The sequence below is a fragment of the Mustela nivalis genome (genome assembly GCF_964662115.1).
Source record: "Mustela nivalis genome assembly, chromosome: 13".
NCBI lineage: Eukaryota > Metazoa > Chordata > Mammalia > Carnivora > Mustelidae > Mustela > Mustela nivalis.
Window position 1 is genome coordinate 87,969,302 of NC_139032.1, and position 15,990 is coordinate 87,985,291.

At 61.0% G+C, this 15,990-nt stretch overlaps 1 protein-coding gene across 1 annotated transcript in view; it reads left to right on the forward strand.

Annotated features, from left to right (window-relative positions):
* HMCN2 (hemicentin 2) overlaps window positions 1-14,791 on the forward strand; it is a 140,463-nt gene extending 125,672 nt beyond the window's left edge. Inside the window, exons 86-98 of the mRNA XM_082695922.1 lie at window positions 401-670; window positions 3,528-3,677; window positions 5,219-5,356; window positions 5,453-5,574; window positions 5,982-6,219; window positions 8,256-8,318; window positions 8,435-8,557; window positions 9,282-9,416; window positions 10,300-10,428; window positions 10,933-11,253; window positions 11,846-11,965; window positions 12,861-12,987; window positions 13,963-14,791. Of these exons, the coding sequence (XP_082552048.1) occupies window positions 401-670; window positions 3,528-3,677; window positions 5,219-5,356; window positions 5,453-5,574; window positions 5,982-6,219; window positions 8,256-8,318; window positions 8,435-8,557; window positions 9,282-9,416; window positions 10,300-10,428; window positions 10,933-11,253; window positions 11,846-11,965; window positions 12,861-12,987; window positions 13,963-14,308 (2,282 nt within the window). The 3' untranslated portion in view covers window positions 14,309-14,791. The remainder of the gene's footprint in view (window positions 1-400; window positions 671-3,527; window positions 3,678-5,218; window positions 5,357-5,452; window positions 5,575-5,981; window positions 6,220-8,255; window positions 8,319-8,434; window positions 8,558-9,281; window positions 9,417-10,299; window positions 10,429-10,932; window positions 11,254-11,845; window positions 11,966-12,860; window positions 12,988-13,962) is intronic.
* Window positions 14,792-15,990: the final 1,199 nt, after the last annotated feature.

Consider the following 15,990-nt stretch of genomic DNA (forward strand, 5'->3'; position numbering starts at 1 on the left):
CCATCTTTCAGATGAGGAGACCGAGGGTCAGGCAGGCACTTGGTGAGACTCTCCCACAGCAGGGGACGGGGCCCTCTCTCCCTCCCGTCTCCCCTCTGGCACCAAGTAGAGGCACCACGTTGGAAACACCCCTGTAAGAGACCCAAACAGTGGACCACCAAATAGGTGCTAGAAACGAGGATGTCATGGCCCGGAAAGGCACTTAGGGTCTGTTGTGGGCTGAGAAAGGAAGCAAGCAAGCAGCTCTGAGCAGCGCGGTCCTGCTCCGGGAAACAGTGTCTCGAAGGAGATGCTGCCTGATGATCTGATGATCACTTGTGATTCTGTTATCCCCTTTCTACCTCCGAAACACACACAAATGACAAAAACGTTCCCTGAAGCTGCCCCGGGCCTCCCACAGGTGCCCCGGTGTTCCGGGTGGAGCCCCAAGACGTGACCGCGAGAGCCGGGGAGGATGTGGCCCTGCAGTGCCAGGCCTCGGGAGAGCCGGTGCCCACGGTGGAGTGGCTGCGAGCGGGCCAGCCCCTGCGGGCCAGCCGGCGGCTCCGGACCCTGCCCGACGGGAGCCTGTGGCTGCAGCGCGTGGAGGCCCGGGACGCGGGCGCCTACGAGTGTGTCGCTCACAACCTCCTGGGTTCCGCCACGGCCCGGGCAGTCCTGGCCGTCAGAGGTACGGGGTGTCCCCGCTCAGACTGCAGGGGACAGAGACGGGATCTCCTGGTCAGTGGGGATGTGTGTGTTGTTTATGGTGGACATGCCCCCCCCACCCCCTGCCCTGCCAGCTACCTGAATCTTCTCTTTGCTTAAAGTCACAAACTTGGGAGGAACCAGCTGGCAGGGACTGACGGGTCATCTTCCTTACCCTGCCTTTTACAGTTGGGGAAACTGAGGCTCCAAGAGCCCAAGGGCTGGCCCTTCATACTGGATGGGAACCCTGGCCATTCGTGCTCACCGGGCACAGACGTGGGTCCTCTTTGTAGGATGTTCCACGATCCTGTGAAGTCGGCAGAATGAGACCAGGATGTCCAGGGGGCCCCCTTGGGGGGTCGATGTGTAAAGTCTGAATTCGGCCACGGTAGGGGGGCGGTGATGGCTGCTGCTTGATTCTGGCATTAGAGACACTGGCCACTTGGGCCGCCCCGTTCAGCTCCCAATGCCTCAGCTCAGGCCAGACTTCAAAACCGGGAAAAGGACTGTCCTGAGAAACCACAGCAAGATGACTTCAGACTGCACAATGGAAAGTCTCTGAATATTCCTTCTGAATGTATTTCTGTTGTTTCTGTAGCAAATACTCCCTACACATTTCTGTCCGCAGCCACGGCAGCCGTCACTCATCTGTCACCGCACCCCCCATCAGGTCACTTCTCCATGTCTCTGCAGGACACCTTCAGAGCTGGGTCCCCGTCCTCTCCTCTCCTGTTCGGAAGCCCCGACCCCAGACCACAGAGCCCTGCATGTGGTTTCTAGATGGATCTCCCAGGGTTACCATAGCAAAGTGTCGCAGCCTGGAGGACTTCCAGTGCTCAGTTCTGGAGGCCAGAAATCTAAGATCGAGGAGAAACAGGGTCGGTCCCCTCTGAGATCCGTGATGAAGAGTCTGTCCCACGCCCTGACCCCAGCTTCTAACGGTTTGCTGGCAAGCTCCGGTGTTCCTTGGCTTATAAAAGCATTGCCCCATCATCCAAATCTCTACCTGCAAGTTCCCACGGCATGTCGCCCCAGAGACATGCCTGCTCTAGATTTCCCCTTCACGTAAGGACTCTAGTTATTAAATTAGTTAGGGCCTACCCCAATGACCTTATGTTAACTCAGTCCCCTCTGCATAGACCCTGTCTTCAAATAAGGTCACAGCCTCAGGTCTGGGGATTAGGATTCCCACCCACCTTTTTCAGGGCACATCATTTCATTCAGAACAGCCTCACTTTCTAAATGGAAACAGCCGTGTTGAAAGTCTCCCATATGCTAATTATAGAAAGGCCAGATAAGTTAGAAACAAATCTACAAAGAAGAAATGAATTATCAATGTTCTCACCTCCTTCAAGGACCAGAGAGAGCGATCTCTGACCATTACTCTTTACACATTTTTCCCCAAACATAAAGAGATGTGCTTTATCCTTCTTATAAATGAGGTCAAATTTATAGGTTGTCCTACAACCTACCTGTTTGGACAATGTTCCATGACAGTAAGCCCGGCCTACATCTTCTCAGTGGTTTCTTATCCCAAAGGGGTGCTTTCCTAACTTAATTGCTGTTGGCTTTGTTAAATAAGCAACATTTTAGGGTTCTGTTTTGTTTTCCAGTTTTCCCTCCAAAAAGCACACTGTGGTGGGCATCTTTGTATGCTCGCCTGAGTATGTCTATGGGATAAGTCCTTCCCATGGGGCGTGGCGAGGTAAAAGGTGTTCAGGGAGGTTCCCTCACCACCAACACTGTCTTCTCTTCCCTGTTCCCCATCAGCCTGGGGCTGCCAAGTCCCCCCATATCTGAGAAAGTTGATGGTGACTCGTCATCCCCAGCCTCCGGCCTCTTGTCCGCTTTGAAGGATGCCAGGCCATGCTACTGCCTTCTTCTCTGCATCCGACTTCTTCCTCTTGCCCTTATTAAGAGCCCAGGGACAGTCCGCGGCCTGTTCCGCTGTCTCTCCTGTAAACCCCAGAGCTGCGGATATGGACAAGAGACATCCCAGATGGGCATCAGATCGCCTCAAACCCCAGCTCCAGGCTGCAGGAAAACGACACTGCTTCCTGGAATCCAAAGTGAAACGGCCCCCTGATTTGCCCATTTAGGATCCTGGCAGTCGAGTGTTTTATGTTATTTTTCGACAGATCATGGGCAATTAGTTGTTAATTTCCCCAGAGAGCCAGCAAGCAAAGAGGCAGACTAGCCTCTGTCTCATGCGCCCCCACGCCCCCCCCCCCGAATGCCATCTGTGCCGAGGAGACAGCTGGCCCATTAGCCAGAGGAAGCAGCCTCTGATGAGTGCTGGAGAGAGCACCTGCTTGCAGACCGCCCCGCTGCTGTTGGAAATCCAGCTGCGGGGCGGCGGGAGCCAGGGCCACGGATGGGATGACGGACGTTCAGGTGGCAGCATTCAGGCCTTGGCCTGATGCCCCGACCCAGAGGAGGCTGCCATTTCCTCCATCACAAGCTCCTGGCATTCCTCCATCACAAGCTCCTGGCATTTTAGAACCCAACAGGTCTTTGGCACATCTGTGGTCCTACCTCCTCACTGTATAGGTAACCCAACTCAAGGGTGTCTCGGAGGCCTGACTTGTCGAGATTTTCAGGAAGGTGACAGCAGAGCCAGAATTAGAAGCCAGTACCATCCCAGGGCAGGGCGCCTCTCAAAAGCCTCCCCACCTCTTCTCTCTCAGAGCCAGGATCTCCTGGGCAGTGAGTCCATCACTCACAAGCTCTGTCGCTTGGGGCAAGTCACTTGCACGTGCTGAGCCTCCGTTCCTCCTCCCTGAAGCAGGTAACAGGACGGGCTTCCTCCGATAATGTCCCTGTCCTCCACCTCCTCCCAGGGGAGCCCCGCGGGAGCCGCGGCAGCATGTCCGGGGTGATCAATGGCCAGGAATTTAGCAGAGCCATTCTCAACACCAGCATGCGGAAGGAGGCAGGCTCCGGGGCCACCACCATCCACAGCAGCATCAGCCACGTCCCTGCGAGTGTGGGTAAGTGGGGGGCAGAGCCGCACCTGCACCTGCGTCCTGAGGCCGGCTCAGGGCCTGATGGCTGGAGGAAACCGGCCTACCCCTAAGACCTGAGTCCAAGCCAAAGTGGATTTAGGTACAGGCCACTTCCTACCTGGCCCCCCAAGTACCTCCCAACAGAACAAAATAAGAATCAGACTGAGACAGTGTGAAATCACCAGGATACATGAATGCAGTCAGATAACAATTTTTGAGATCTCTGATGGCCAAGTGAGAATCCTCTACCCACTCACTGTTAAGAGCCGATAGAAAAAGGATGGGGTGCCTGGGTGGATCCGTGGGTTGAAGCCACTGCCTTTGGCTCAGGTCATGATCCTAGCGTCCTGGGATCGAGCCCCGCATCAGGCTCTCTGCTCGGCAGGGAACCTGCTTCCTCCTCTCTCTCTGCCTGCCTCTCTGCCTACTTGTGATCGCTGTCTGTCAAATAAATAAATAAATAATCTTAAAAAAAGAAAAAAGAAAAAGAAGGATGAAGGGGTATGCCCCCTGGAGGGGGCAGAAAGGGAGAAATGAAGCCAATAAAATTAGCTCAGAGGCCCAGAGCACCGGGGCATGTCCACTCTCAAACAGATTCATCCTACTGTGCCCTAGCAGATGGAATGTTCTGGAGTGATGTTGCAGACCCTGCTGCCTCGCCCTTCGCAGGGCACCCTGAGGGTCCAGAGCAGGGAGAGGGCATTGCAGACTGGGTCTTTGCCCAAGCGGCTCCTCCAGAGCTGCCCTTGACTGCAGGCCTGTGTGAACAGCGTGGGGTCAGGGAGCTCTGGCTGGGGGTCACTCCAGGCTGGCTGGCAGCAGAGAGCGAGTGAAGTGAGAGGCTGCCCAGATGGGGCTGCTACTTCCAGCTGCCCTTGGAGAAGCAGCTGGCCCTAAGCCGGGTGGGCCAGCCTCCATGTGCTAGAAACAGGCTCTGCTGGCCACAAGCCTGGGTCCTCCAGACCACTCCTCTGGGGCTCCACGGAGAAGCTTCACCCTCCCTGACCCCAAGCGAGTGGGGTTTCTGCATCCCCAGACTGAGGTGCCCCCTGCCCTGTGAGGAGGCCTGGGCATCACGTGACGGTCAGGGAATCCATGTCCAGAGCAACTTCTTGGCCCTGTTTACAAAGTCCATGGCCGTCCTCTCCCAGGCTCATCTGGAAGGCATCTGTAAGTTAGGAGACCTGATTTCCAGCCCGGTCCAGCCCGTGTCCCAGGCTGGGCGGTGACCCAGTCACCCTTAGGATTCCTTGAACTGAACCGGGCGTCGACAAGTCAGCTGCCTGTCTGTGCACACCCTATTCTGCTCGTTCTCCCCACGTCTCCACAAACTGGGTGTTTGTCTTCCCCTCTTCCCAGGTTCTAATCCAGCAACTGACTCGGGTGATCCCATGGCAGGGCCTGGGCAGGGAGGGAAGGGGCTGAGCCCTCCCGGAGCAATAGGGAGCCACAGAGGGATCTTGAGCAGGAGAGTGGCGGCCCTGAGGACCCAGCCCTGACCCAGCCTCCACGCCCGCCCCGTGCAGGTCCTCTCATGCGGGCCCTCGTGGTCACCATCGCCCCCATCTACTGGGCCCTGGCTGGGGAGAGTGGGGACGCCCTGAACGGCCACTCTCTGACAGGCGGCAGCTTCCTGCAGAAGTCACATGTGGAGTTTGCCACAGGTGAGGGGGGGGGGGCGGGCTGGCCTCCTCCCAGGTCGGCTGGGTGGGGCTGAGGCCTCCCCGTGGTGACCCCGGGCTGGGCGGGATGCCTTGCAGGGGAGCTGCTCACCATGACCCAGGAGGCCTGGGGCCTGGATCCCGACGGCCTCCTGCTCCTCGATGTGGAGGTCAGCGGCGGCATCCCCCAGAGCCTGGCTGAAGCGGAACTTCAAGTACAGGTGGGGGCCGGCCCGATGGGGTGGGGTGTGCAGGGGGAGAAGGCGGGGGAGAGAAGGATGAGCCGCCCCCAGCACCCCCTCCTGACACCCCAGGAGGAGTGGGGGTGTGGCTTGGCCTGGACTTAGCCTGGTGCGCCCAGCCTCTCCAGTGACTTCCCCATTTCATACCCGAGAATGCCGGAGGGAGGTCATCTGCGCAAGGGTGCCCCCCCCCCGGCTGGAGGAGGAGGAGAAAGGCCCCCCTTGAATGAGGGGCTGAGGGTCCTACCCTTTGGGAGCTGAAATCTGACCCTTATCTGTCTCCTTCCTCCCCCTCCTCCTCCCCCCTTCCTCCTACTCTACCCTCCTCCCCCACCCTTCTTCCTCCCCCTGCCCCTTTCTCCTCCCCACCCCCCTCCCTGCTCCAGGACTTTGAGGAGAGCTATGTGCAGACTGGCCCAGGCCATCTGTTTGTGGGCTCCACGCAGCACTTCCTACGGGACGGCCTTCCCACGTTCCTGCGATGCAACCACAGTGTCCAGTACAAGGCGGCCCAAGGCCTCCAGCCCCCGCTGGTGCAGCACTTGAGGGCCTCGGCTATCAGCTCGGCCTTCGACCCCAAGGCCGAGGCCCTGCACTTTCAGCTTACCACAGCCCTGCAAGCCGGTGAGGCCCCCAGCCTTGGCCTCCACACACCACTGCTCCCACTAAACCCCCACCGGGGTCCCCAGATGCACCTGGCCAAAAGCCAAGGGGACGCCCCACCTCCCGCACCCACTGACCGTGGGCCAGAAACTCGGGACTGGGACAGCTCGCCTCCTTGTCCACTCACCTCCCACGTGTCCCTGCTCCCGTCCAAGCTTCCATATGCCCAACAGTGGCTTTTCAGGCCACTCCTGTTCAAACCCCCCAGAGCCTTTTCCTGGGCGCCATGGTGAAGGTCCAAGCCAGCCCCTTCCCCCGCCCCGGCTGCTGTTCCGGACTCCAGCCATTTGCCACTGTCCTCAAAGGCCCCTGCAGCAGAGGCCGCACCCGGGCAGCCAGGAGCCACTGCTGGAGGCCTGGCCGCCCACGTACGGATGCGGTTCATATCCAACCGGGGAGGCTGAGGCTACACCTGGTACCGGTATCTGCGGTCCTGGCTTGTTCGTAGCATGGAGCACGGGACCGTGGTAGGGGCACAGCTTTGAGGTCAGGCAGACCCTGGCTCAAACCCAGCCACACCCATTTCCCAGCTGTGGCACCTCGGCGGCAGTGCCCTGGCCCTCAGGGTTCCCACCTGTAAAGTGGACACTGTGTCGCCTGCCTTGTAGGTACCAGGAGTACAGCGTTTTCTCGGACACCCTTAGCTGACACCCAGCGATTACTTTCGCAGCCTGCCGCCCTCACAGTGATGGCGGGAGTCTGGGCTCCCGTCTCCAGACCGCGTCCTGCCCCCACCCCTGTGCCTGCCTCCGCCATCAGATGCTATCACGTACCCGTTCTGTGCGTCCCCTCCCCCACCCACAGCCAGGGGCCACGTCCACTCCTCTGGATTCTCAGCAGTCGCGTGTGCATGCACGGACGGCCTGTTTTGTACTTTTCTGCAAGGATTTCCCCTGCATCTGCCGGCTTCTGGTCTGGCCAACCCGCTCTGAGCCTCCCTGCTGCGTGGCCCACAGCCAGTGCCTCGGGCAGGCCTGGGCTGGGGATGGGCTCTCAGACGGCTCCCTCCTCCCCCACATCCCCCTCCTCCCTCTAACCTCCCTCTCCCCCCACCTCCTCCTTCTCTTCCCTCCTCCTCCAGGACTTTGAGGAGGACTTCAGTGCAGGTGGGGCCCTGCTGTCTCTTCCGGACCTCAGTCCTCTGCCGCCCCTGTGCCTGCCGCCATCAGATGCTATCGCTTACCCATTCTGCAGGTCCCCTCCCCCACCCACAGCCAGGGGCCAGGTCCGCTCCTCTGGATTCTCAGCAGTGCGTGTTTGCACACAGGAATGGCCCGTTTTGTGCTTTTCTGTAACGATTTCCCCTGAGTCTGCTGACTTCTGGTCTGGCCAGCCCGCTGTGAGCCTCCCCTCTGCCGTGGCATGACCCACAGCCAGTGCCTCCGGCAGGTCTGGGCTGGGAATGGGCTCTCAGATGGCTCCCCTCTTCCCTCTCGTCCCCCCATACCCCCTTCCTTGCCTCCCCCCTCTCCCTCTTCCTCTTTCCTCCCCCTCCTCCTCCAGGACTTTGAGCAGCACTTCAGTGCGGTTGGGGCCCAGCCGTCTCTACGGGCTCCCGGGCTCCTGTCTGTCTACGGACTCAGTCTGCTGCCACCCCTGTGCTTGCCGCTGCCATCAGATGCTATCAAATACCCATTCTGCAGGTCCCCTCCCCCACCCACAGCCAGGGGCCAGGTCCACTCCTCTGGATTCTCAGCAGTGCGTGTTTGCACACAGGGACGGCCCGTTTTGTGCTTTTCTGTAATGATCTCTCCTGTGTCTGCTGACGTCTGGTCTGGCCAGCCTGCTGTGAGCCCCCCGCAGCCAGTGCCTCCACCAGGCCTGCGCTGGGTGGGAATGGGCTCCCAGATGGGCTGGGCGTCAGCTGGGCTCAGGGCTGGGGGGCATCGACCTGGCCAGGCTGGCAAGAGGGAGCTACGGCCGGGGCTGCTGTCTGTCCTGGGGCACCTTGGCCACAGGGCCCTGGCATCCTTAGGACCTGTCCCTTTGCCTTGTAGACGAGAATGAAGTCGGCTGCCCAGAGGGCTTTGAGCTGGATGCCCAGGGAGAGTTTTGTGTGGGTGCGTGCCTTCCCCCTCCCCTGGGGTGGACGAGGGAGGCCGCTCAGGCTGGGATGGACGCTGTGTCCTGTGGGTGCGGACCACCAGAGCTCTGTCCCCCCCATCCTTCTCCCCAGACAGGGACGAATGTTCGGAGGGCCCCACCCCCTGTTCTCACTCCTGCCACAATGCACCTGGTCGCTTCTCCTGCTCCTGTCCGCTGGGCTTTGCCCTGGCCAGGGATGACAGGAACTGCAGAGGTGAGTGGGCCCCGGGGCAGAAGCTCTCCTTGAAGTCGGCCTGGGCATGCGCTGGGCTTTCCGTTCTGGAGCCACGACCCCAGCCAGGGGCACGTGCCTCAGGACGTGGCCTGTTCCTGACAGCACTGGCTGCAAGCCTGGGGAGGGCAACACCCTGTTTCCATCGGGAATTCCCTGCTGCGCAGGCTGCAGATGGGAGGGGCTCGGGGGCTGGGGTGCTAGGGAGCCCCGGAGACATACATGGGGCCACGCCGGGTTCATGGCACGCGCACCTGCTGAGCCTGGACATGGCTTTGGGGCCTTTCCCACCACCCCATGGTCACTGCCCACCAACTGGGTTAGGAAGTGGGTGAACAGCCATCTGCCCTACTTGCTCTGTTTGCCCCCATCACAAGGTTTCTGGACAGCAAATCCGACCCTAGGACGCTGTCCAGATGCTGACCCTCCCCAGCGGCGTGCCTCTGCGCCCCCCCAGTGAGGCCTGGCCCTGCCAAGTCTCCACTGCGCTTTGAGCCGTGTGCCCACGAGGCATTGTCTGCAACCCCATGTCAGGGAACCCCCAGATCCAGGCCCGTGGGTCCCTGGGGGTGGGCTCTGTGTTTCTGGGGGAGGGGCGAGATGACGGAAGGAGCTAGCAGCAGGGGCGGGGCCTTCTCGCCAGGGGCTCCTGGGCCAGAGTGGGCCTGGGGGACGTGTGTTCACGTCGCCCCTGTTGGCCCCCCAGATGTGGATGAGTGTGCCTGGGATGCCCACCTGTGCCAGGAGGGACAGCGCTGCGTGAACCTCTTTGGGTCCTACCACTGCCTCCCCGACTGCAGGCCTGGCTTCCGGGTGGCCCCTCACGGGGCCGGCTGTGAAGGTGACGGGGCAGGATGGGTGGCTGTCCGGACTCCAGAGGTCCCAGGCTTCAGTCGAGGACGTACTGTGTGCCACTGGTCCTCTGGGCCTCTGGAGAAAGCAGAACTCTCTGCAGGAGCAGCAGGGCGGCTGGGGAGAAAGCTGCAGCTGGCCAGGTCAGGGATGGCAAATGTGCCGTGTCTGCTGCCTCTTCCCCAAGGCCCCCTCCCGGCCCCAAGATGGCCTCGGAATCCTTCTCAACACAGCTTCTCCAGCGGCCACTAGGAATCGGATGCTGTTAGCCTTTAAGATTCTGCCCTGGATGGGTGACCTTCCTGCCCCAGCATTCTAGAGCTTTCTGATCTCGGGTCCTCGGGCTCTGAGGATAGGACCACCTCGTACAAGGGCAAAGGGCAGGGGACCTGGAACTCAGAAGAGGAGGTGACCCCGGCTGTCCTCTGCCTCCTGCTTTCCTCCCGCCCTCGCTTCCTTGTTTTTCGAGCTCTTTCCCTGAACCAGGCTCCGACCGCCTTCCCGTGCGTGATGCGGGGTTTTCCTGAAAGGTCCCGTCCTGACCCCCTCACAGATAAGAAAACAAAGGATGGGAGAGGGACAGTCCCTTGCTCAAGGACCCAGAGACATGGCAGAGCTCAGCCCAAACCCGGGACTGGGCCTCCAAAACCCACCTTTTAAGCCCCTGCTTTCTTTTTGGACCCCAGAACCTTCTTACTTTCCAAAGCTGGCCTAATGGAGGCAGGTGGCTGCAAACACTGACCTTCTACCCATGGCACTGAAGTGGGAGAAGGGGTCAGGGAGGAGGCCCAGAGGTGGAGAGGTGCGCTGTGGCCGCTGTGGGCAGGGGGAGAGGCTCGGCCCCACCTCTGTTCACACCCCTGCCTCCCCAGATGTGGACGAGTGTCTGGAAGAGTCGGATGAGTGTCACTTCAACCAGATCTGTGAGAACACCCCAGGCGGGCACCACTGCAGCTGTCCCCGGGGGTACCGGACCCAGAGCCCCGGCCTGCCCTGCTTAGGTACGGAGCTACTCAGCCCCTCGCTGGAGCCCGGGTCAGAACCCTCTGGCGCGTAGGCAGACACGGGTGACAAGGGTGTTGTTGAGTTCTGGGACCAAAACCATAGCTAACATTGATGGTGCGTTTTCCCCCTTCCGTGCGCCGGGATCCGTGCTTTGCTGCTGTCTGGCTCCCCTCGGGAGTCCAGGAAGAGGGGGAGGGTGGGCAGAAGTGGGAAGGTGTCCGAGAGGCTGAGCAGGGAGAATGGGCCTCCCCAGGAGGCTGAAGTACCAGGGAACCTGGGAGGAGGCCCGGAGCTGGGGGATGTCGGGGCCTCCGTGAGCAGCAGAGGCTGGAGGCGGTGTGGGAGAAGGGAGGCTCGTGGGCAGGCCTGTATGCAGTGGGGGGAGCCACCAGATTCCGGGGAAGGCTGGAGCCCAGGAAGGTGGCCACAGTCAGGTGGAGTGGCCGTGGCAAGCCCTCTGAGCCACGTCTGGCCCCCTGCCTGGCCTTGTTCCTTTGCAGATATCAACGAATGCCTGCAGCTGCCCCAGACCTGTGCCTTCCAGTGTCAAAACCTCCAGGGCGGCTACCGTTGCCTGTGCCCCCAGGGCCAGACTCTTCTCCGTGATGGCAAGACCTGCGTCCCGCTAGAGCGCAGCGACCAAAACGTGACCACTGTCAGCCACCGGGGCCCCTTAGGGCCCTGGCTGCGGCCCCGTGCCCCCTTCCCCAGGGGCCCCTCCCACGCCTGGGTCTCCCTCCGGCCGGGCTCCAGGGCCCCGAGCAGTCTGGGTCGGGCCTGGTGCCCTGCTGGCTTCATCCGGCAGAACGGGATCTGCACAGGTAAGGCCAGGCCCCAGCCATCCCACTGGGGACACAGTAGCCACATTAGCGTGGGCTCTGGGGCTGGGTTGGTGGGCGCCACACCCCATGTTCAAAACCCTGGGACTCAGGGCAAGTGGGATGGGTGGCGCAGGCGGACCGATGGGCAGCTTCCAGGAAAGGCACCAGGAAAAAAGCACCAGGAAAGTGCTTCTGGGGGGGAGACAGAGGATTCTCCCAAACACTTGACTTCTGGACACTTGACCCACTTTTGAGAAAGAACTTTTGGTGTGCAGAGGTGAAGCAGTCAGGGAGGGAGGTTTGCAGGCAGGAGGAGGCCGTTGCAGGTCCACAGGAGACGGTGAACAGGGACCGGTGGGGGTGGGGAGGCGGGGATGGTCCCCAGGCCCCGTGGAGGCTGGTGCTAAGCAGCAGAAGAAAAGGGGAGGGTGGTGGGGAGGGCAGTGTCTCCACCTCCCCCCCCCTGCGTCCCCACCCCGCAAGCCTCCGGGAACAAGGGGCGGACGGGGCGGAGCACCACAGCATCCAATGACTCAGTGTGTGTCTCGGCCACCATCACCCCCCCACCCCCTCCACCCCCCCCCTGGGCCAGACTTGGATGAGTGCCGGGTGAGGAGCCTGTGCCAGCACGCCTGCCGAAACACCGAGGGCAGCTACCAGTGCCTCTGCCCCGCTGGCTACCGCCTCCTTCCCAGCGGGAAAAACTGCCAGGGTGAGCGGCGCCCCTGCCAGTTCTGGGCGGGCCAGGACTGGGCTTCCTGGGAAGGGGAAGCGGTCTCCCGCTGCTTCTAAACCATCGCACGTTAGGGTGGGGCAGGGAGAGGAGGTCAGAGCACCCCAAGGGCCCACAGCCTGTCTGGAAGCCACATTCCGAGGCGGGAACTAAGAGGCTGCGTGGGCAGGCTTCGAAAGCAGCCCTGGAGGCAGGTCGCAGCGCTGCTGGGCAGTGTCCCTGGGCAGCTCACTTCACCTCTCTGAGCCTCTGCCTCCTGGTGAAATGGGGTTAACACAGTCCTCTCTGAAGTGACTGCATGAGACCTGGGAGGGCAGGCACGGAGATAGCATTCCAGTGAGGCAGCAGCTGGCTGCTGGTCCCCTAACTCCCCAGCCAACGTGCGATCCCAATTGTCTGAATGTGCTCCGAGGCTGGGGCCAGCCATCCCACCCCCGGAAAGCGGGCATCAACCTGCCTTGCCTGTCTCCATCCCTCACTCTCTGCCGGGAGGATCTGTGACTGTCCTATGAGAAGGGCGGGGCTTCCCCTGGGACAGACAAGGGTCATGGGCAGTCGGCACTCTGGGTCCCAGAGGGGCCCCCATCTCTTCCAGACCCTGCAGCCCAGCTGGAGGCTCCAGAGGTCCCCAGGGTGCCCACCTGGGGGGATTGGGGAGGGGCTCAGGGCCTGCAGCTGGACTGTCCCAGATCAAGGTGGCTGGGTCCGAGGGGAGAGGGGCTGCCCGCCTCACTGGTCCTCTGAAGGCGTTTCTCTCCTGCCTCTCCCTGCTCCCACACCTTCTGTGGTTCCTGTCCCTGGGCCCTCCCACTAAGTCACACCTTTTTCTTTCCCATCTCTTTGCCAACCTCCCCCCGCCACCCTCCCCCGCCAGACATCAACGAGTGTGAGGAGGATGGCATCGAGTGTGGGCCCAGCCAGATGTGCTTTAACACCCGTGGCAGCTACCAGTGTGTGGACACGCCGTGTCCGGCCACCTACCGGCAAGGCTCCAGCCCAGGGTAAGGGCTGAGCTGGCTGGGGGTAAATCGGGGCACGCGGCCTGCCTGGAGCTGGGCGCTTACGTTCTGGCTCCTGGACGGCTGGATCCTTCCTCCAGAAGGGCCATGTCTCAGGCAGGGGCCCTGCTAGGGGTGGGGGTGGGGGGGTCAATCCTGCCAGAATTCCCAAGCAGGGGCCTCTGTCCCCACAGGGCAGGGCGGCCTCATGAAGAGCCCCTCCTGCAGCCGCTCAGGGTGCAAGTTAATCCGGGCACCAGTGTTTAGTGCAATGATCCTGAGGCTGGAGCATAAGGACCTGGGGGTAGGGAGAGCCCAAAGGCCAGGGGGACTTGGAGACCTTCACGTGACACACATGGCTACACACAGAAAACCCTAGACTCAGGAACACACACACACACACGTAACCCCAGGACCCGACACACTGGCACACAAGCACAGAACACATCTCCTTCACACACTCACTGCAGCTACCTATACTGATAAAGATGCACTTGCATGGGGACCTTGGCGGACACGAGCTGTAGCAGAAGCAGTTAGGGAAGGTGACTTGCCCTGACTCTACCTATTGGGAGGCCTAGGCTCAGGGCCCTGGAGGGACATGGATGCCCTGGAAGGGCTAGCTAGGCACGTGTCTTTGAGTCCTCCTCCCCCTGCAAACCCAGAGCAGGTGACTCAGCTCTGGGGTGCCCTGCAAACCTGGAGGGTTCTAAATTGTGTTGTCCACCAGACTGGCCTGGGGCCGTGAGCTGGGGAAGTCCGATGGGATTCTGAGGCCCGCTTCCCACGGGAAGGGGCACATCTCCAGATTCTTTGGGCCTCAGCTTGCTGATCTCCAACGTGGGCTAACAGTGGTGCTTGTAAAGAAGGCACTCGGGGCGAAGGGACAGGCAGCGGGTGCGAGGACTGCGGGGCGAGGGGCTGAGGGCCGGTTTATACCGCCGGCCACCAGAGTCGGTCCGTGTATCCCGCCCGCAGGACGTGTTTCCGGCGCTGCTCGCAGGACTGCAGCGCGGGCGGCCCCTCCACGCTGCTGTACAAGCTGCTGCCGCTGCCCCTGGGCGTGCGCGCCCACCACGATGTGGCCCGCCTCGCCGCCTTCTCCGAGGCCGGCGTCCCCGCCAACCGCACGGAGCTCAGCGTGCTCGAGCCCGACCCGCGCAGCCCCTTCGCACTGCGCCCGCTGCGCGCCGGCCAGGGCGCCGTCTACACCCGCCGCGCGCTCACCCGCGCGGGCCTCTACCGGCTGACGGTGCGCGCCGCGGCGCCGCGCCACCAAAGCGTCTTCGTCCTGCTCATCGCGGTGTCCCCTTATCCCTACTGAGGGGCGTGGTCGCCGGCAGCAGCTTTTAGACCAGTGACCTCCGAGGATGGAGGACAGGGAGGAGCAGGCCCAGCCCCCACCGCCCAGGTGGCCCTGGGCCGCCACTGGGCTGTGGCAAGCGACGTCATCTCCCACCCCTGTGCGTCATCGGGCCTTTTGGCAAACAGGACCCGCCGCTCTGCAAAGGGGAGGATGTAACCTTGACCCCCGGATCGCACGAACTCGACTCCCCCTACCCTCGCGGAGGTGGAGTTCAGCAGTCAGGAGTGTCACCTTAGGTGGTGAAGCCCTCGGGCTGGAGTGGAGGGAAGCCTGCTTGTCTGACCTGCTCCTCCAAGCCCCGGGGAGACCTGGCTGGGACACAGCACACCCGCAGGCCCAAGGGGGAAGGACAGAGCCCCCGGGGGGCCGCAGCGGCTATCCTTCACCCACAGATGGCACTGTCACCCTGAGCCCCGTGTGTCCGTATAATATAAAAATGTTTTCTTTTAATCAACTCGACTTCTTCCTCCAGTTATTTTTGCTTTGGTAAGGACAGGCTTTGGCTGTGGGGGAGGGTCAGGGTGGGCGGTGGCCACCACCAACCTTCTGGTCCAGCAGCCCTGGGCCTTAGGCTGGAAGGTGGTCTCCTCTAGACATCCTGCAAGAAGGTGGGGGAGGCTGGAGTTGCCCTGGGTTGGGGGAAGGAAGAGGGAGCTGTGATCAGAAAGATAAGGGTGTGGGGTCAGACCCTTGGGGCCTCTGGGCTGTTGAGAGGACTTTGGCTTTGGTGGAATGAGCTGGGAAGGGACAGGATTAGAACATCTCTGTATGTATTGGCCGGTCTCCAGTGTGCTGGGACAGCATCTGAGACTCCAGAGTCCCGGCAGAAGGGGAGTGTGCTGCTTGTCTTCCCACACCGCCCCGCCACCCCGACCCTGCCCTGGGCTGGCTGCAGCCCTTGCCTCAGTGACCCCCTGTTGCCAGCTGCCCCTGGCCATGGCCTGTGACAGGAGGAGGCTCTTTTGCACATGGTTTTGAAGAGGAGAAACCCTTCCTTCCTCCTTGTTCCCCTTGCTCCGTGTGACACTGTCCCGTCCCCCTGTGTATGCTCAAGCTCTCGTCTGGGCACGGAGGAAAGCTGTCTGAGTTACTTCTCATTAAGGGGTGGGTGACAATCAGACTGTGTAAACGGAGGCTTCCAGCAGTGCTGGATTAGACGTTGCTGCATTAAATCGCTGTGTCACTTGACAGAGAAAATGAGGCTTGGAGAGGGGACACGACCCAGCCACTGGCTGGATGGGCGACCGAACGGTAAGTTCATGGTTAGACTGGCACTCCGGACTTCCACCCCACAGCCCCTCTGGAATCTTCCCAGGACGCTTCCACTTTCAAAGCTACTTTTTGGTCTTGCTTTTGTTTAAACCAGGGGTCAGCACACTTTTTCCTTATTAAAGGGCCGAATCGGGAGTGCTCTGGGCTTTGCAGAACAGTCTCTGTTGAAACCACCCCCCTTACCGTTGCAACACTGGAAAACCACGGGCAGCACACGAATGAGGAAACGTGGCTGTGTTCCAATGAACCTATTCGTGGGCACTTACGTTTGAAGTTCATACAATCGTCACATGTCACGAAATAGTCTCCCTTTGATTTTTTTTCCCAACCATTTACAAATGCAAACACCGTTCTTAGCTTGCAGGCTT